This window comes from Larimichthys crocea, chromosome XVIII (assembly GCF_000972845.2).
Source record: "Larimichthys crocea isolate SSNF chromosome XVIII, L_crocea_2.0, whole genome shotgun sequence".
NCBI classification, from domain to species: Eukaryota; Metazoa; Chordata; class Actinopteri; family Sciaenidae; genus Larimichthys; species Larimichthys crocea.
Genome location: NC_040028.1, coordinates 8,752,998 through 8,774,015, shown reverse-complemented (window position 1 = coordinate 8,774,015; position 21,018 = coordinate 8,752,998). Strand labels below are relative to the sequence as shown.

The 21,018-nt window shown below is 39.5% G+C and overlaps 1 protein-coding gene across 1 annotated transcript in view; it reads left to right on the top strand.

Annotated features, from left to right (window-relative positions):
• The window catches only part of epha6 (eph receptor A6), a 175,820-nt gene that overhangs the window by 139,350 nt on the left and 15,452 nt on the right, over positions 1 to 21,018 (top strand). Inside the window, exons 6-9 of the mRNA XM_019277534.2 lie at positions 3,302 to 3,426; positions 3,538 to 3,700; positions 6,884 to 6,992; positions 19,201 to 19,271. Of these exons, the coding sequence (XP_019133079.2) occupies positions 3,302 to 3,426; positions 3,538 to 3,700; positions 6,884 to 6,992; positions 19,201 to 19,271 (468 nt within the window). The remainder of the gene's footprint in view (positions 1 to 3,301; positions 3,427 to 3,537; positions 3,701 to 6,883; positions 6,993 to 19,200; positions 19,272 to 21,018) is intronic.

Below are 21,018 nucleotides of genomic sequence, written 5' to 3'. Positions count from 1 at the left end.
ACATCTTGTGCGAGTGTGTGTGTGTGTGTGCGTGCTTCCTGCGAACTGTGTTCCCTTGTTTGTTTGCACAACTCATGTGAATGTGCATTTTGCAGTGCCTTGCGGTGGGAGGTTGATTAGAATCTGTGAGTCAGAGGGTGATTGTATTTAGGCTGTGTTTATTGTTCCCTATCAGGGGCCAATATGCTAACAGCAGATTCCAACCATCTTGCTTAGTTTGATGCCTCCACTGCAAGACTTTAGCCACAAAGCACACTGCCTTGCTGACACTTTTGTACCCAGCTGGCATAAGCAGAGCAGGAAACCCTGCAACGTCGCGGCTTCAACAGAGTGGTTCATTAGACAGAGTTAGATCAGATAAAATCCCCCTGAGATGAATTTTCTCCTGCAACTGAGGACAGACGGAGCAGAGGATATGAACACGCTCTGAGTAAAATGCTCATATAAGAGGTTATATGTAATAATGACACCTAATAAGATGTCAGCAACGCTGGCTTATTGTGTCGCTGAAGGAAAGAGGGTTTATTTTCTACTCCAGCTGCTCCATACTCTCTGTTTAAGATATAAAAAAAACACACACATGCACACAAACACACATACCTCAACATATACATACGCACACAATGCCCTTTAAACTTGCTGATTATGCTAATATTATTAACTGTCTTCACTCACGCATGATATTATGTTGTTCTGTTTTTTTTTTTCCAGACAACCTTCCGAATTTTAAATGGCTATTAAGTTTGAGGTTATTACGGAGAAGCCATGCATTAAAATGCATTTAAAGTAAAAGTGACGGTTGTTCTATACTAGATCCTGCACAGTACACCTAACCCCTCCAGCCCTATTTCATCGGTCACTGAGATTTGATCCAGTTAAAATTATTGACCTGAGTTGTTGGCTGCATAATTAACTACATGTTTTTGTCATTAGTAATGATGAGTTGGGTGCTTGTATAATGCCCAGCATGTCTGTGTAGTACTTTTAGATGTTTCTCTGTTGCAAATACACCTACAAACACACAACTTGTCCTATACCTTACAATACAATCACAATGCCACTTGAGATTTGAATTTTACTTACTAACCACAGCACCATGACTGAACTGTGTCTTTTGAGTATTCTGTAGCCGTTTTCTGCTCTTCTTCAGCTAAATCCTGCTTTAAAGTAATATTTAAATTTCCTCATTCCCTTCCAACCTAGTCTGAACTCTCCTTTTTTTCAGTTCCCACTCTCTAATATACTGTTAATTAATTTCTTCCATCTCCGAGTGAGAGGGGAGATTTGTAAATGTGCCGGAAGAACAGAGGGTTAAAACCATGTATGCGGATGAGAAGAGATAAAGCCAACAACAGTGGGAGTGCGAATGGACAAAAAGACAGGCAGGTGGTGAAGAAAAGAGAGAAGCAAGTAAGAGAGGGATAAAGGAAGCAGAGGTGTTTACTTTTAGCTCCCTCTGTCAGCCTAGTAGCAATAGGTCTCTGGCTAACAAGCTCAAATCCCTAGAGCCCACGGCTCTCATCTTATCTAGCCTCCAAACCCTAACCCCAAGACTCTTCTCCACAACCCCCAAACCCTAAACCCCCATCACTGATCCCCTCATGTTTCCCCTGCACCCAAAGCATCCCCTAATACCCAGCCTCAGAATGAAAATGAAGACTACAAACAGCTTCCCCCGGCACACTGTGGAATAATTGAAAAAAGAAAAATAGTGTCAGTGTCATCATTTCACTTTGAATACACCTGAGAAAAGCAGGCCTACATTTTATTTCCACATAATGAGTCAGCTCTGTAACATTAGATGATATAATATATAATAATGACTCTCAGGGCAGTTACATCTGCTGACCTCTCTTGGGAACTCAGTGCAATTATTTACCCAGCAGAAATTCATAGAGCAAAGCTAATGCAATTCTGTCCAGGAAAAAAAGATGTCGCTTCCCCAACTTATTTCCCATTAAAACACGATCGCATAGGCGAAGGGAAGAGCTGTGTGGATGCACAGTTTGTTTTTTTTCCGGTGACTTCAAAGCACTAACGCTTATTTTGAAATTGAATAATTGAGCATGGATTTGTGATCATTCTTGCTGACAAAATGGACAGGTGTTATTCTACTGTGTGTGTGTGTGTGTGTGCACATTCGCTGTCAACCATTGGATTTCTTTTTGTACTATATAGCCTCATTATATATCAGCTGCACCACAGAAGAAGTCGTCTCACTCTGTATTCAGTGCACATTCCCATCAAACTGACTGCTTGCTGGGGTCAACTGCTTCTCCCCAGATCAACAAGACTGAGGGTGCTTTCACACCTAGCCTGTTAGTTTCGGTTAAAAACGAACCCTGGTGCTTTCGCCAGGTTGGCGTAGTTCCTTTTGGCGGGTGTGAAAGCTGTCAGTTGAACCCGAACAGGCACCTCCAAGTGAGCTGTGGTGCGGTTCATCAGTGCTGTGAACTAAACGAACCGAGCACAGGATTTCATAATGGCGGATATGTGATTTTTAGAATCGTTTCAAAAGCTAAACTACGAATAAATCCTTTTGCTGATTGTGACATTTTCGGGTGATCTTTTTAATCAATCTCTATAAGCCATGTATGTATTTTTGCAAATCATTTGGTAACCACATATGCACGTTGGCATGGGTATTTTTTCTGATTAATAGGTCCAAAGCTGTTATTGGATCCTATTCCTACTTTGCGAGTTCAGGCCCTTAAATAGTGTTTGACAGAAATCCTGAAGTAATAAGCTCCCAATCTTTACTGTACAAGACATCTCCTTTTCATCCTGTCTCTACGTCATTAGTCATGTGGTTGATTTTGAGTCTGTTATAACCACTAACAGGCATTTGGTTCTAAATGTAAGTAAGTAACAATAAAAGAACAATAAAAGAACATGTTACATTAACTCGATGTATTACGACTTCATTTCAGTGTAATCTATGGTTTGTGGACCGTACCAGTGGTTTACAGACCTCACCATCTTATTGGCTTTATAACCTTCAGTTGTCTGTGTTATCTCTCCTTTTGCATCTTCAGAATTAGATAAGCCATTTTTCCCAAGTGTGACAATGTGACACAAAAATATTATGCTTGTCCAAATTATCTTTAAGCAGACGCAGGCTCATATTGATAATTTCTGACAGCAAATGAAAAGATCGAGATTAGTTAGCTTATGAATTAAAATCTGTTTTGCTGCTCAATGCTTTTTTTATTTGTATAACCATTAATGTCACTCACTTTATTCATCAAGATACTCGCTGCTGTGATTTAAGTAGAGATGTGTGTGTGTGTGTTCAAACCAGGTCCATCTCTGGTTGGGGCTCTGAAGAAGGACTGGGCCTCTCCAAACAGCATTGCTCTCTCCTGGCAGCAACCTGAACAAACAACACTCCCCATCCTCGACTACGAGATCAAATATTATGAGAAGGTACAGTCTATGGTACAGTTTATGTATGATGTAGGCAAATCTGACTTTTCGTCATTTTTGGTGGAAAACCTTTTCTGAATTGCTTAGATCATTTTGATCTCTCTCCCACAGGAACATGAGCAGCTGAGCTACTCGTCGACACGCACCAAGGCTCCCAGTGTGATCATTTCAGGTTTAAAACCAGCGACCTGGTACGTCTTCAGTGTACGCACCCGCACGCCTGTTGGATACAGTTCCTACTCCCCTAAATATGAATATGAAACTACAGGAGACTGTAAGTACCTAAGACCATCGTATGTGTGTCTTTGTAGCTCTGCACCTCACCTCTGCAAATGTTAAGATATTAGTCTGGGGTTTAGATTATGATTAGTTTTTAAATCTATGTTAGCCTAAAGAGTAAAAGTGCAGCTTTTATGCATGGCAGAATGTAAAGCATGTGAAGTGATGGTAGCAAACATCTCTCACTCTTATTTTGGATGAGGCTTGTTAAAATCCTGCATTATTAGTCCAGTTTGTATGATCAGAGCTCTCATAGACTCAGATCAATACATTTATGGGCTGTATCACGTCCAATTAAGAGCTTTCCTTACTTTGCATGAAACTAACAATCTTTTTGTCATTTCAGCAAAGCAGATGTGAAAATATATGATTTAATCATAGAGTCAACCTGAAAGTTAATGGAGTTCATTTAATCCCCTAAACACAATTAAAATCTATGTTTTTGTATGTTTTTATGTTTGTGCTTGTTTATGTTTTCCCATCTTCAAGATGGCACAGTCACAGCTGCAGGCAGCAGTTCAAGGTCACACAAAGTTCACATAGCCTGGAGTAGCACTCAGGGCAGCCCTGCACCGAGGGCAAAACAGCAGATAATTAGCCTACCAACAGGAGCACCCATAGTAGGTTTCCAACCAGCAACTTTTTTAATAAGATGCTGGAAAATGTACCTCGGAAGGAAATAAATATATACAGTGACACAGTCACAAACACCATAGCATTACATTTTCGTGTCTTAATCCTAGCAGCAGATAAACTTTGTATAAAAATAACAGGACTCCCATGATTCATCACCAGGACACACAAGACCATGTATATTACTGCTGATCGTTTTCCAACTTAGACTATAGTCCCCTTATGATTTCTGATATGTTGTTCCTATCCTCTGACTACATTGGTTTCCTTTTGCCACAGTATCAAAGCAAAGTGTACTTACTCTGCATTATATCAAAGTTCATCTCGGACCATATATAATATATAATAGTTATACTCGTAATAGAGTTAGAGTTTATGAAAGAATAAATGTTGTGACTGCTAAGGAAAATGTCAGTGTAGTCAATTTATATCATGTATCATTTGCATCATACTTTGACTATTTGTAGGGATGTTTTTTGCCCCTCCTATATATTTCAGTCAGCTTTATTTAACAACTACATCCACCCATCCATTATCTGTAACCACTTATCCTCATCAGGGTCACAGTGGGGCTGGAGCCTATGCCAGCTGACTTTTGGAGAGAGGCAGGGTACACCCTGGACAAGTCGCCAGCTTATCACAGGGCAACCATTCACACTCACATTCAATTTAGAGTCACCAATTAAGCCGTTAAGTGTATGTCTTTGGACTGAAGCTGGAGTACCTGGGGAGAAATCACACAGACAGGTAGAACATGCAAACTCCACACAGGAAGACCCCAGCCGAGATTTGAACCAGGAGGGGACAGAGCTAACCACTGCACCACCGTGTCGCCCTTAACAACTACATTTTCAGTATAAAATAAAGACTAGTATCTTTTACCAGGAAGATATGTCACGGTTTCAGTTGCCATTGATCGCATGTTAGTCACACGTTTTACTCTAGACTGTGAGTTAGAGCAGGGTAATAATTTTAGGAATATAAATGCAAAACTTTAGTAGTAAATAAAGATTAGAAAACCCTTGTTAATCTTTGATTACAACAAGTTTCATTGTTAATTTTGTGACTGCATTGCAGCCAAAACATTTGGCCTCCGTACAGCATGAATTTCTGATAATGTATTCACAAACCACAAACCTCTTAAAGGTCAGCATATCCGTTTTGATGACAACTGACAAAAAACTGTATAATCAACAAGCGGGTTTGACAGTACAGCCTTGATGTTTGGTGTATTTAAATATTTTTGTGTACGTGTGTCTGAATAGTAGCTTTATTACAAGTCTACTCATAAAATACAAAGGTCCAGCTGCCCTTTTATGTTTGGTCAGGTATTGTTGAGGGGTGATTTGGCTTCACAGTGTCCCTCTCCCTTCCAAAGCTGCAGAGCTTTATCTGCAGATCAGACAGTGCTTGGCCAAGCCTTTGTACTGGCTGGCCTTTTATCTGAAAGAGAAAGCAGATTTGGACCCTGTCGCTCTCTACCTCCCTGTCAGTCTGTCTTTCCGCCTGTCAGTCTTTGTCTCGTGCACTCGTTTTTCCATGCGTCTGTTTGTTTGTCTGTCACTTCCGCCTTTCTCTTTCTCTCTTGTTTGTCTTTATCTCTCTCCTGTCATCTGTTTTCCTCATCCCTCACTTTGCATCCTTCATCCTGTCCTCTGTCTCTCTCTCTCTCTCTCTCTGCACACATACGCACACACCTCATTACAGCAGCATCAGTCCAACACATCTGCTTAGTTAGTGATGTGAAGAGTGTCTGAAGCTGACGGCCGGGAGAATTGTCTTGTGTGATCTGGCCACTGCCACTTTCACTCTCCCTCCCTCTGAGTGCTCTGTAATTACTTTTATCCAGGCAAAGACACACACACATCGTTGACACCCTGCACACACATACATACTCTTGACTTAACACCCACACACCCAGATACTGTATAAACCCACAAGAGCCTCATTCATTGGGCTAGCGACCACGCACCCTGATCTCCAATTCATATTCATTAAGCGTGAAATATTATAGAAATAAGTTTGGTAATAGCAATCATCTTTCAATTATCTTGGATTCGTTAGCCTTGTGACAAGACACAGAAAAGGGAAAATCATGAATATCAAATGGGACCAATTTAACCAAATGATCATAGACTAAATCACAATTTCATGAATGAATAATATTAATTAAACAGCAGCAGGCATATGAATCATTCCAGTATGAAGGCTGATGGAGGGTTTTTTGCATTACAAAGGGCTGATCAAACATCCCACAATAGTATCTGCCTATCAAGAGAGCATGTACGTATGGTGCATTGATCGAGAGGAATATTTAAAGTGATGGTGAATAAAAATTTGCTCTTTCTTTTTCGCTTCATCCTCCCTCCCATCTATCCCATTTCCCTCTTTTCTCTCCTCACTGCTTTTATCATCCTTACCTGCTCATACCTTTCTTCTGTTCTCCATTTTCCTACAACCCTCTGGTCCTTCTTTGCCTTCATCTTCTCTACTCAACCCTACATCCTTACCCTTCTTCCTAACACACCCTCCACTCCCCACTCAGCATCAGACATCGCTTCTGACCAAGGCCAGGTGTTGGTCATCGTCACAGCAGCCGTTGGTGGCTTTACCCTCCTCGTCATCCTCACCCTCTTCCTCCTGATCACGGGCAGGTAAGAGCACTTCACTACCCTTGATTTGTATGCAAAGAGAAAGTCATTCACTGATTTGGTTGATTGGATCTCCTCTCAGGACTGTGTGGGATACTTTTCCTCCCATTACTTTTGTTGGACCTATCAATGGAGAAAACTTTAGCCTTTGTCATCCATTCAAGTATACAGAGTTTTGTCCATGGCACAGTTTGCCTTTACTTTAAGAGGTCTAATCATCCGAAACACACCTGTGTGGGTGTGCAGAGCCTTTTTCTTTTGGTCGACAGGATGTTGATAATGAGACCAAATTTTTACCAGGTGAGGCACATTTTGTTGTTCAGCTTTTTTCATAAGCAGTAACACTTCTCAGTTTTTGCCCCATTAAAGGTGTATGTGTGTATTTTGAAAGATCAGTGGGCCTTGTTCACAGCAGGCATCTTGACATGTCATGGCAGGAAAAGCACAGGTGCTGTTGATACCATTAACAAAAGCTCTGATCCATTTAACTGTGACTGTATGTATTTGTTCAGACTGCAGACAAATCAGATTTGCTTCTCAAATCGGATCTTTAAGACAGACCGTCTGCACACTGTTTGCAAGCGATCCGACATCACCAACCTGTCTACATGGGTTGCTGTGGTAATGACGTAGGCGTCAGTAACACAAACCAGAAGCAGGAGAAATGGAGATCCGTTGTCTCACCCTTCAAGCAATCAGGCTGCCAAGGACTCGTAACGGCATCATTACATCCATGAGCAGAGACTCTGCTCAGCAGCTTCCCTCTGACATCTGTTTGACGTTACGTGTCACATTGCGAGTGATGCAAAAGACACAGATCTGATTTGAGTAGCCAGAACATCCAGACTTAGATGCTTAGAAATATGGTTGAATTCACATTTCAAGCCACTTCTGCCTTGGGTCTAATTTGCAAAAAAATCACATTTCTGGATACAATATGCCAAAAAGACAGATTTAAAATTTTCACTCTGAACAAGGCCTTAGCTTTGTCAATGAGACAGCATCTGTTATTTATAATATTAATTATGCCTGTGATTTTCCTGCAAAGTGAAAATGTCCACTGTGTCTTGTTCGTGGCCATGTGGTGAATATAAAGCCAGTAGTATCTCTTCTTTTAGCTCTGTTTTGGTCTCTGCCTGCTGCATCCCAAAAAAAATGCTATGAGGCAGTAAAGGTGTGAGCCAGGCAGATAAACAATGAGTTGAAACTCATAGAAAAGCTTCATAAAGCTGCAGGAAGATGAAGATTAAGGTGATAATTGGATTAATAATTGTAAGTGGCTCCTTTTACATTTGTTTCACATTGTCATGTGATACAATAATATTCTAAATATACTGATTATAATCACTTCACAGATATGATGGTGCTAACTGCAAACAGTTTCAGATCAACCGCTCTGTCAACACCTTTTTTTAAAAATATGCTCAGACTCAAAGATTGATAACACATTATCAATCTTTGTTCATTTGAAGAAGGATTGCTCAAAAACAGCAGCAGATATGATAATTATGGTTAACACATTGACTGCTGAATTTACCAGGGTTCACGTGATTTGCAAGACTCAGATTTGCATAAGAAACCTCAGCAGGGCTTCATTTGGGTAGTTGTGGTCAGAAAGAGGACCTCAAATTAAAGGGTTGAATTAAAGGTTAATTTGAAGTCTTGCACAAACCTAAAGACTGAAATCTAAATGTCAGCAAAAGATTATGATGAACCTTTATGTAGAAAAACCTTCTAGTTAGACAGTATAACAAAACATTTTTTACATTGTTTCCTAGAAACTCTGGAGAACATCAATTTTATTGATCCAAATACTTGCCAGAGCCTGCCTATTTTCACTAATCAGAATCAGGTTTATTGCCACATACAAGGAATTTGTCTTGGTGTTTTATTTAAATAAAATATTAAAATATAAGCCAGATCAAAATCAAGCACTGGAAGATATAAATGAAAAATGAAAAGAGCTGTACAGTTTTGTGCAAGGAATTACCGGGAGGTGTCCAGTAAGTTCAGAGTGCAAGATATTTTTGAAGACATAGTAATCCAAAAAATGTAAAGGTAAAGGTGTAAATTAACACATAAAGTCATAGAGTCAGTTGGTGGACATATGGCGGAAATTATCCAAGGTCATCAACTATATGAACCAATAAGAATGAAGCTATGTTGCACCACACACTTTCATCTGTCATCTGTCAGAGGATAAACTGCTCCAAAAAAGAATGGTTTGCAGACAGCTGTGAGACAGGAGTCAATGTCTCTTGAACAGTCTGAACTTGTTGTCCAGTTAGTAAGTCAGTCCATCAGTCCAAACCGAGAAACTTCTCTCTGCCACTTTCTGGTTTATTTAATTATTTGTTCATTTGACCAGGAGCAACTTGTCTGCACCAGTTAGCTATGAGATCATTTACATCTGCAGTCTCTGTGCACAAAACAGAGAAATACAAAGCTGTTAATTAACACTTACAGTATAAAAGACAATTACAAGATATTCACACGCATAGTGAACTAATTTGACAGGATCTTCGTACCTGCTCTTGATGGTGATTTTAAATGTAAAAGAAAGCCTGCATCTGTTTTATTTTGGAATAACTATTCCCTTATCGTTTCTGAATATCAGTGGATCTTCTGGTTTGAGCAAAAGTGAGAACATCACAAAGATACTATGGTATATGTATACAATAAACCATTTTCACAAGTGGATTTGAACTGCAGCCTTAGCAGATGTTTTTAATATTGTTACACCATTAGTATTTCTCTACAGCATCACTATATAAATTATTTATGAACTTAGTGATCTCAGACAAATGTGTTATTGATGAATGATTCAGTCCCAGGTGCTGACTGTGTAAGTCATAAAATTGACCCTCGTTCCATCTGGAGCCTGGAAGTAGCATCTATTAACGAACTATGGCATAAAATACTTGCATATTTGTTTAAGCACTAAAGGAGAACTTCCATAAGTGAACAGTGAACTTCACAGATGTAAGATCAGTGTTATCACGCCGAGGTAGTGCACCATGGTATGAATAAACTGATCTTACAGTATAGCTGTGCCAAAGTGTACCATGGCATCGAAATGAATCTGAAGGCAGTAGTTTCAGGCTAATTTCTTCAGTTTTATGTTGTGTGTGTTTTATGGTTATCTCAGTGTGTGTAGGAGGGTTTGTGTCCTATAGCGTATTCATTAAAAAGTCACACATACACACATTCAGCGGTTGCAACCGCTTAAACAAGAGCCCTTATAGAGTTTTTGCATTCTCATACAAGAAGGACCTTTTTTACCTGAATCCAGCTAAAAGCAGTCACAGAAATAGTCAGAGTGTTTTTTGACTTCATTGCAATCTCTCATATCTGCGATCTCTTTGCCCTGTGTAGGAGGTATTTTCACTTTTTTCAGTTTAACAAAAAAAAAAAAAAAAGCTCGAAATGTACTTGAGCTGCCTGAGAAAGATGAGAGCTTTCAGTTCCACAGCTCTTGTAGATGTAAGGTTGTACAACTCAAGTGAGCATATAAGAGGACCTGCCGTTGGAGGAGTTTTAACACCTGGCTTGCCCTAAAGCTTCCTAAATTTACATCTGTGTTCACATGCGCTCATGCTAAATTTGAAGAGTGCAACTTCCACCAGAGCAAAGCTGTATTGCACAGCTGTCGCCTAGCTAAGAGTTCTACTGTATGTGTACTTTTTATCCTTGAAATGTCTGCCCGTCTCTGCAAACCTTTTAGCATTTCTTTCATATTTCCTTGGATCCATTCTTTCTTCTGTGCCCTTTGGCACCCCTGTAGTGAGCGATGCGCCACAGCGAGGTGACTGCAAAGGGTGTTAGGGTGAGAGAGGAGTCGTTTGAATTACACTGATGCTTTGATTATGGCTCTGGGCGAGCATCTTTTTTCTATGTGTGGGTGTGTAAAGAGCTTGTGAATATGTACTATAACAATGCTGAACAGCCTAGAAAAGAGTGTAGTGTAATAGTTGTGTGTGTGTGTGTGTCTGTGTGCGGCCTCTTTTCAACATGAAAGCCAGTGAGACAGAAGGATAGGTGGATAAAGGGGATCAGAGGATAGGACTGGCAAAGACTGATAAAGGCACATGCCACCATTTCTTTAATGAACAGCTTGACCCCATCAGCAGAGGTCAACAGTAGCCTTCCAAATCCCCTTCTTGTCCTCTCTGCCAGTGTTACCTGCCATGTTATCTGCTCTGTCTATCAGTGTCCAGGATCCCACAGACTTCACTTAGCCAAAGCCCAATCTGGCAACCTGTGGCTCGTAGCCCTCTGACACCTGCTCTAATCTGGCAACCCAGATTATGTTAAGTCTTCAAAGAGGGGGCAGCTCTCATGGGATCAAATGAACACACACACACTCATACAAGCATGTGCTTACACACACCTTCCCCACTAGTTTGGTGTGGGCATTTTTCAGTCAGAACGTATTCAATTACAGCCTGAATTGTCACAGCATTTAGCCACTTTATAAAGAGTACTCTCTGTTGTTTTTGTTGATTAGAAGCAATACTGAAGGAGCATCATTTCATCAAATCACAGAGGAAATTTAGTCCTTAAGAAAACCATGAAGGCCTCCTGCACAATTCATGTGGATGCTGATCAAACTCGAGCATGAAGAGAAGATATTAAAAAACTAAAATATCTGGAATATCGTCTTGTTATTTATTTAAAGCTGCGCTTGGTCAATAATTTTCTGGTATTAAATGACTCTGTGTAATGTGGAAGGGGTCGCTCATGGTCATGAACCCACAGAGAAATATCACCTGACCATGCTGTTCCCGTCTGTTCTGTACAGAACATTTCCAACAACAGGAAGCTATTTTCAGCTAAAAAGCACTGATAAACCCAGTGTACACCTGCCAGGCAACAAACGGCACACAAAGTTAATGACTAACTGGTGAATTAAGTGGAGCATTTAGCAGCTAAAGAGCCAGATATTTCCCTCAGGAGTTGATGAAGACCAAAATGAATTAAAAAAAAACTACTTACGTTTATATATTTTTTAAATAACAATTAAAAATTAAAATAAAATAAGCACTAACTTTGTATTAGTACAATCTAAAAGTAGGTATTTAATCCCAGCTATAGTGCAAACATATAATGAGAATTTATTGAGCGAGCAAAGATACAGATGTGAACATTTCAAGTCAACATGCTGCAAAGTTTATTTAGCAGTTCAGTTCATCACTCTCTGCTTCTGCTCAGCAGCATTTCCCAAAGGATCTTGACTACATAACTAACAAGACAAACACATTACTCTTTTTAGCTGGTGGGGAAATTAAAGTCACGTGTGAGTGATATTCTTAATATTCCAGTTAAACTTGCACACAATCATGTTTTTTTCACACATAATTGTTTTTGTTTTGCAGAATTAATTGTTCCTGATAATGGCCCACTGAATGGAACTGAAGTGAGATGAATCTGAATGAACTTAATTTATGCTGCTTCAGATTAAAGTAATTATTGAGTAGATGTGAGGAGGTCAGAATGAGATTGAACCAGCACTGGAGTGAGTGGGAGGTGTGCAGCTGCTAGCTGACGTTGCCTCTGAGGAGCAACAGGAGCACAGATGTTTCATCTCTGTGTGTCAAAAAAAAACATCATCTGCATAAATTGGGATCACATTATTACAAGTAACACATGATTTCAATATTTTTTAGCTTTTTTAGGGGGGGATTGTATGTTTGCATTGCTGGGTGTTGAATTAAAGCAAGGAAACCTTATGAATTTCCTCATCATCCATTTGTCATTGTTATTTTGGAATGAAAGAATGAGGAGTGATAGTGGCATCTTTTATAATTTAGTCCTGAATCGGACCCAAACCAGCAGTAAAATATGTCAGTACTATCAGGTCCTGGGGGATATCAGCTCCACCAGCTTCATCTCCAAGAGGGAGATATGATCTCTCAGCCTGACCACAGTGGTGTGGAGGCTAGGGGACTTGGACTTGTCTGTAGCAGTGACAGTGAAGACAGGACTGTCCTTTGAAGTGACAGATGAGACATCCCTCTGTTTGTCTCTGTTGGGGGTTTGGGTCAAGTCTCTGGGCTCTGTTCTTCTTGCTGCCACTCCTTTCAAGTATTTATCAGACATGCACTTCATTGCGTGAATGTGGTGAACATGTTACATGTCGGCCTCTTAATTGAATAAAAACCTACTAATGATCTTAATAGAAGTCATAGTCTGTCTGTAACATGTCATACATAGCTTAATTCTGAATTTAATGCCGTCACAGCAGCGTACGGGTAAATACAGTGATGTTGAAAGTATTTCATGTTCCAGCTTCTTAAGGGCACAATACTAAATGTATACCACAAAATATGACTAAACACCAACTACACAGGTCTGTTGAAGTCATGTAAAAATAGGCAGATTCAGTGTGTGGACAATATAAATAAACTGTATTCTTCTTATGACCCTTTTCTTGGAGATATTCCCTACAAAGACTAACTAGACCAAGCAGCAACCTCTGTGGTTATGAAATGAACATGGAAGTGTCAAAAACTGCAGTTCCTCAAACATCCACTTGAGGCTGGCTACAAAACAAATAAGTCTCCATAAGCCCTGATGTTAAAATGCCTCTTCCTCTATAGATAATTCCCCCATTTATGACAACTGTACTGAGGGTATTCAAATTATATTAACTATTAATTAAGAATGGGGCCGATTTGATTGACAGGTGGGTGCTGTTACAGGTGGCTTGTTTGAGCAACCGGGTGTCATTCAGTCTGCTCAGCTCAGTGGAGGTAGGGTTGCCAAAATGGTGATGGCCAGAGCTACCACACTTCACAACAACTCTTCAGAAACCTACGGATCACAGATACTACATCCATGCTTTAGACTGTCTATGTAATAGCATCCATTCCCAATCTGACCCTGTCTCTCAAATAATGATAAAATTTTATCCATGCCAACTACCAACAGTATTATTAAAAAAATAATAATAATAAAACCACACAGACAATCAGGAGTTAAGTCACAACTTCACATTTTAAAATATCTTTGCACACAGAGGGACTGATGAAACAGGTAGCAAAATTCTATATTCTATCTAATAAATGATGAAATATGAAAAATTTTATTAGAGGATTCGCTCGTGAGAAGTGGGAGTGAGCATCCCTCGTGCTCAGGGCCATTAATTAAGCCCTCTACCGCAAAGTAAGTTTTAAAATTAATCAGTGATGAAGTCTGTGAGAGGACTCAGAGCACCTTTCTTTTTTTAATATTTTTATTTTCCATCTCACTGCTCCTCTGCAGCCGTCCAATCTCTGCCTCTGAATCGTGTGCATTGCGTGTCCATTCTGTAACAGTCTTGTCATGTTTGAATGACGCCATTTTTAAACATTTAGGTAACGATCAACTATGTTTGAATGACAAAAGGCACCAATTGTGTACTTATTTAACTTTAATTTAGTTGTAGCTTAGTGTTCTGGCCTTTTCAGACACAATGCATGTCATATTTGCTGTGTTCTCTCCCTGGTTCAGTCAGGTTGAATTTTGCAGTGTAAGTCCAACAGTGTTGGGGACTGCTGTGTGCCACATTGCTCGACATAGCAAAAAACTGCTGTGGCGTGGCACACGCCATTGAAAATAATGGATCTGAAAGCTCAGTGCTGCCGCATTGTCCCATTGTCTGGAAGGGCCTTTTTGTCATTTAGTCTATTTTAATTTGAAAGTATTCAAAGGATTTAATCTGTATTCTGTTTTGTTTTGTTTTTTTTTTGTGGTGGCCTTGCCCCTTAAATTGTGCTTTAATGTTCACAATGACGTCCTAAATGCCATTTCACATGACGAACCACAGAACTAAAATATAATTGCCTTTTTAATTACTGCATTTTTATTGTAGCTTGATGCTTTAGTTTCAAAAAGAATGACAGAGAAGGAAATTATTTCTGCCTGTTAGTCAAATCATCATGAAAGCAGTGCCAAGGGTCCTAACATAGGAATTAATTTGAGAAGACATTTTCATGTAACTCTCTATTCGCAATGACTTCTTTATGGTACACTGGTTTAACACACTGCTGTTGTTTTACTACAGCTGTTATACACAAGTTGTAACTTCCTCTGTAAAATGTAATCCAATACAACACCACAAACCAAATGTTGGTTTTGAATAGTTAATAAACCTACAATAGGAATAAATCAATACCTAAATCAATACATCTCTCTCTTACAGTGTCAACAAAAAAAAGACCTATTCATACACTGTTACACTGTATTTGACAGCATTAATCATTGGTTCACAATGACCTATGTTTAACACTATATTGACAACTGTCCTTTTGCATTTGTAAGAGTAATTATTGTCTCTTCAAGCAGTACAAGGCACAAGTAGTATGGCCTTATTATACCCCTGCTGTGGTGGATGTTGGATCCACAAAGAGTGTGACAGGAGACTGTGGTTGGTGCCTGGTCATGTATTAGTTAGTAATATTAGTTTCTTTCAGCCATGATACTGATGTTTCCTAACCTTAAACACAACCATATTCTTTCACTAGATCAAGTAGTTGCTGCTGTCATTGCCCCATGTGTGTCAGCATACTATAGGTGAGCAGTTAGACGTTTTCTTGAATCACAGGGTGGAAGAATCTGGTCGAATCTGCTCAATATTAAGAGTAAAGTAGGATACATTTATTACTTATTAAATCAAACAGTTCTGAGGGAATTATGATGCTACTTGACAGTGAGTCCTCACTCTGTAGAAACTGAATTATTAAATCTGTTGAAATGTCACCAGACGAATTTGTTTTCTACAATGAGATTCAAGGATTTCCAGAAATGTATTAAGTTTAGTAACAGTGCTCATTTACTGTACATTTTCTGCCATGGCTTTTCTCCCTTAATTGACTTCAGCTCTGCAGACACATCTTATTTTGGCTTATATTTGATATAATATGTATGCCACACACAGTTGACTATTTTTACAATAATGTGCATGAGCTGCGAGTAAAAATTCCTGTCTGTACACTTGTACTTTGCCATTAATGTGTTCCTGGTCGTGTGTGATTCTGACAGCGTACTTTGTGTTTACTTCACTTTTTATTTGCGAGTAACATCGAAGCATCTATTTGGATAAATTCTTCTGTGGTCTTTTGCAGATGCTGTCATCTAATCTCTCAGCTTTTCAGACTTTCTTGGCAGCAGCTTTTTATCAGTCGTTGGCTGTCTCTTGGTGCCAAGATAAAGTCGCACAAAAACACACATTCCCTCACACACACACACACGCACTCACACAGGAGGATGGGGGAGCTTTTGCATTAGTGGATGCAAGTGCACGTCCCTTCTATAGTAGCGTGTTGAGAGAAAACATTTAATTGTCTCTGTGAAAGAGCATATGTTTCTTCTGTGTGTTTATGTTTATGTTTTTTTCACACATAACCTCTCACAGAACCTTTTAATGATCACGTTTATCTGTTCATGGAACTGTTAACTGTGGGGCGACTTTGTTCTTTCACAATTCATGTGAATTTTAAGTGTCAGGTTATCAAGATACCAGGTTTTTCATCAACACTTGTGATTGTGGATGTGGGCAAATTTGACACATAAGGTGCCAGATATTTCTTTAAAAAACTTTTATTTAGTTTGACTGCAAAAACATCAGCTCAAACTGCTAAAACACACTTACAAGTGAGCACACACATCAGGGTTTATATTTAACCCGTGTTTCCGGTAGCAGCCTTACCTGCAATACGGAAAGTATTCACAGCACCTAACCTTTTCCACATTTTGTTATGTTACAGCCTTATTCCAAAATGGATTAAATTGTTTTTCCCTCAAAATTCTACACATAATACCCCATAATGACAACATGAAAAAGTTTGTTTGAGATTTTTGCAAATTTATTAAAAATAACAAACGAAACAACAAAAATCACTTGTACATAAGTATTCACAGCCTTTGTGATCAAGCTCAAAATGAAGCTCAGGTGCATTTTGTTTCCACTGATCATTCTTGAGATGTTTCTACAGCTTAATTGGAGTCCACCTGTGGTAAATTCAGTTGATTGGACATGATTTAGAAAGACACACACCTGTCTATATAAGGTCCCACAGTTAACAGTGAACGTCAGACCACAAAACATGCATGAAGTTGAAGGAATTGTCTGTAGACCTCCGAGACAGGATTGTCTCGAGGCACAGATCTGGGGAAGGGTACAGAAAAATTTCTGCTGCGTCCCAATGAGCACAGTGGCCTCCATCATCTGTAAATGGAAGAAGTTTGGAACCATCAAGACTCTTCCTAGAGCTGGCCGTCCCTCTAAACTGAGTGATCAGGGGAGATGGGCTTTAGTTAGAGAGGTGACTAATAACCCGATGGTCACTCTGACAGAGCTCCAGACTTCCTCTGTGGCGAGGACGACCATCGCTGCAGCACTCCTCCAATCAGGCCTGTGTGGTAGCGTGGCCAGACGGAAACCACTCCTTAGTAAAAATCGCACATGGCAGTCCACCTGAAAGACTCTCAGACCATGAGAAACTAAATTCTCTGAGATAAGACAAAGATCGAACTCTTTGGCGTGAATACCAAGCGTTACGTTTGGAGCCAAAGCCCAGACTTGAATCCCATTGAACATCTCTGGTGGGATCTGAAAATGGCTGTGCACCAACGCTCCCCATCCAATCTGATGGAGCTCGAGAGGTTCTGTAAAAGAGGAAAGGGCGAAACTGGGCAAAGATAGGTGTGCCAAGCTCGTGGCTTCATATTCCAAAAGAGTTGAGGCTGTAATTGCTGCTAAAGGTGCCTCAACAAAGTATTAAGCAAAGGCTGTGAATACGTATGTACATATTATATTTTTGTTCTTTATTTCTAATAAATTTGCAAACTGTTTAAAAAACCAACAAAAAAACACATGTTATGGGGTATTGTGTATAGACCTTTGAGGGGGGGAAATGAATTGAATCCATTTTGGAATAAGGCTGTAACATAACGAAATGTGGAAAACGCTGTGAATACTTTCCGTATGCGCTGTACAAAATAACTTTATGACGCATATTATTGCTGCATCAAGCTGTTTACACAAGATGCTAGAATTTGGGTCAGCGAGGGCGTTAATTAACTGGATAGTGGCTGTCTTAATTAGACCTGGATGTTGACATTCTCTGAAAACTGTGTAATTAAATGTGATTCATTGAGAAGATGGTTTTAAAAAAGGAAAGAATCACAGTTTCTGTGGAGCCCATTCTCCTTTTGTACACCATGGAAAACACATTGATCGATAGTGGTCATTAGGGTAATAAAATTCACTTTTTTATTACACTGCTTTGTTTCTGGTTGGATAATAACGATATTCCACGGTCTGATATTTCTGTATTAGAGCCCGCTGTTACGAATAACAGTTGCTATGATCATGGACGATCCATGAAGTTTAAGTTTCACCTCTCAGCCAAGAGGCTTCTTCAGTTCTGACCGACTGGTGGGGAAACTCAGATATTTAACCTTGGTGGGATCATTTAACCAGGCCATTGTTTCCACTTCGTTCGTTAATGCTGCTCTTGTTGCTGTGACAACTGCCGTCTGAGTCGTTAAGGTCACCTGAGGCCAAGTGTGAATTGCTGTATAGATTTAACTCCTGTCTAACAATTAACGACTGAGAACCTTCACAGACGCCGTTGCTTAATTCAGCAGACTCAGACATTGACACAATACGGTGTTGTGTATTATTATTATTATTATTATTATTATTATTATTATTATTATTAAATGTTTTGAAATGTCTCTAATGACAGATTTTGTTTCTATAATGAGATTCCAGAATTTCTGAAATTGTTAAAAGTGAAAATTTTCATGCTTTCAGCAAAGAATATCAACTTTTGTAACATTTATTACAGTTGGGGTTTATTTAGATGCTTTATGTGGATAGTCAACCTCCAGATATATTTGTAACAGCTTATTATTGTTTAACAACTGTTTCTGATATTGCACCATTGTCTTTAAGGTTTGGTCTAGGCAAAAAAAAACATGTTTAGTTTATGTTTATGAACTGTCAGATACTAATTAGACAAAGCAAAACAGTTGAAATGTTACAAATATTTGGTAAACTGTAGGCGGACTATCCAAATAACATCCAGTTTTTCTCTGTTGCTTCAACTCTTAGATAGTGGTTAGATACTTAGATCCACCATGACACTGCATGCAAAACGTAAGATAATTGCACATTTGAGAAAAAATCCTTTTGACTCTGTCCATCAATCAATATGTTTTGCAGGTGTCAATGGTACTTTAAGGCCAAGATGACTTCAGAGGAGAAAAGGAGGACCAGCTATCAGAATGGACATGGTAAATCAATCAGTCTACAGCTTTTGTTTTTCTCACTGTAACTTTCATTTTTTTGGTGTTTTCACACAAAGATTGAATCAACAATAATTAATTTCCATTATTATTTATGCTAATGGTGGCTGGGGACGTTTTTATATTTTAATGAAAAGGGAAAATGTGTTTGGCACGTTAACTAATGTTAATGTTGAAAACTGATTTTACCAGAACGGGTTACTACTTGGTGAGAAAGTGCCAGGTTTTATTTTGTGCCGTGTCTTTGCCAATAATGAGGGACAAAAGAAAATAAGAGAGCGGTTGTGTGAACCTTTTGTTAACAGCAAGCAGGCTGCTCTTCTCTTTGCATTCAGCCTGTCATATACTGCTGTATGGATCATTTCCGATGTGTTTCTGTGCCTATGGATGTTTGAATTTTGCACGGGAATGACAGTCTCCACCACAGACTTTTACAGAATGTAAAATCGTTGACTTTCCATTGTTACAAATGCTGGCAAGTAGCACATGTGGTATTTATAGTTCCCAGAATTAAGACGTCAGACAAGTCAACCATGCTCCTTCATCTTTCTGTCTCTTCTTCTTCATCATCTCCAGCACTCCTCCTAACCTCGCCTCAGGTTTGATGTTCTAAAAGTTTTTTTTTGTGTGTGTAGTTTCAGTTTTTTTGATTAATCTGGTGACATAGTTGAGCTGTCTGCTCGTGCACTCCTGTGCCCTTCTCTCTCGTTTGCCTGTCTTTTGTCTTTTAATTCCCAACTTTTCATTGCTGACATAAAAAACAGAAATTGAAATGAGAGCTGTAAAGTGAAAAAGGGAGAAGTCGTTTGAAAGAGAGCAGAAAGACGAAGATCGGGCCGAGACAAGGGGAAATTGCAGGAGGAGATACAGAAAGGAGAGAGAAATGAGGATGAGGGCAACCAGGTTGAAAGGCAGAGGAAGAGAGGAGGACAAAAAGAAATGAGGCAGTTTTAAGGGGACTGTTGGATTGCAGCTAGAAAGCCAGAAACATAGAGAAAAAGGTAAGAAATATGCATCGCATTAGCTCTTGAAGTTGGCCAACAAGCTGTCACAATCTGATTTTTGAGATTTAAAAAGTCATGAGTGAGTGTTGGCCTGTGTCTTGTCTCAGGTCTCATTCCTGAATGTGGCGTTGAACAGAAGCTTTTAGGGGAGAACAGGGTCCTCTGGGTTTTGCTGGTGTTGGTTCATTCATCTGAGACAACCGACTGTTGTTTTTGTTTTGTGATACTGTATCGATCCCTGAAGGAGAAACAGAGGCCCCCGCCCTACCACCCTCCACAGGGAGGTGAGGGTCAAGAACCAGAACAACAGCAGGCCTGTGAAACAGTCACTGACTTGCTCAAGGACACTTCAGCAGGGTGGATGTTTGCTTAAAGTGTCCCAGTTAAAGGAGTGGCTCAGTGTGCTAGCCTGCTACTTCTCAGCAAAAGGAGGAACAAGCTATCTGTGTGTGTGTGTGTGTGTGTGTGTGTGTGTGTGTGTGTGTGCTGATATAATTGTGGATGTGTGTAAGGCTCTTTTGCTCATGTCCATTTCCAGTTAAAGTAAATATTGAACATCAGACATGGGAACTCTTCTTTTTGCCTCCCTGCTCAATAGTAGTGGGGAAATGTGTCTTCATCATTTGTCTAAAGACTGACCAAATCTTCCATGTATTTATATATGTGATGTCCCGTGATGCACTGTTGATACAGTATGAAATTAAATACATAATGATGTTGTCTATGTCTAT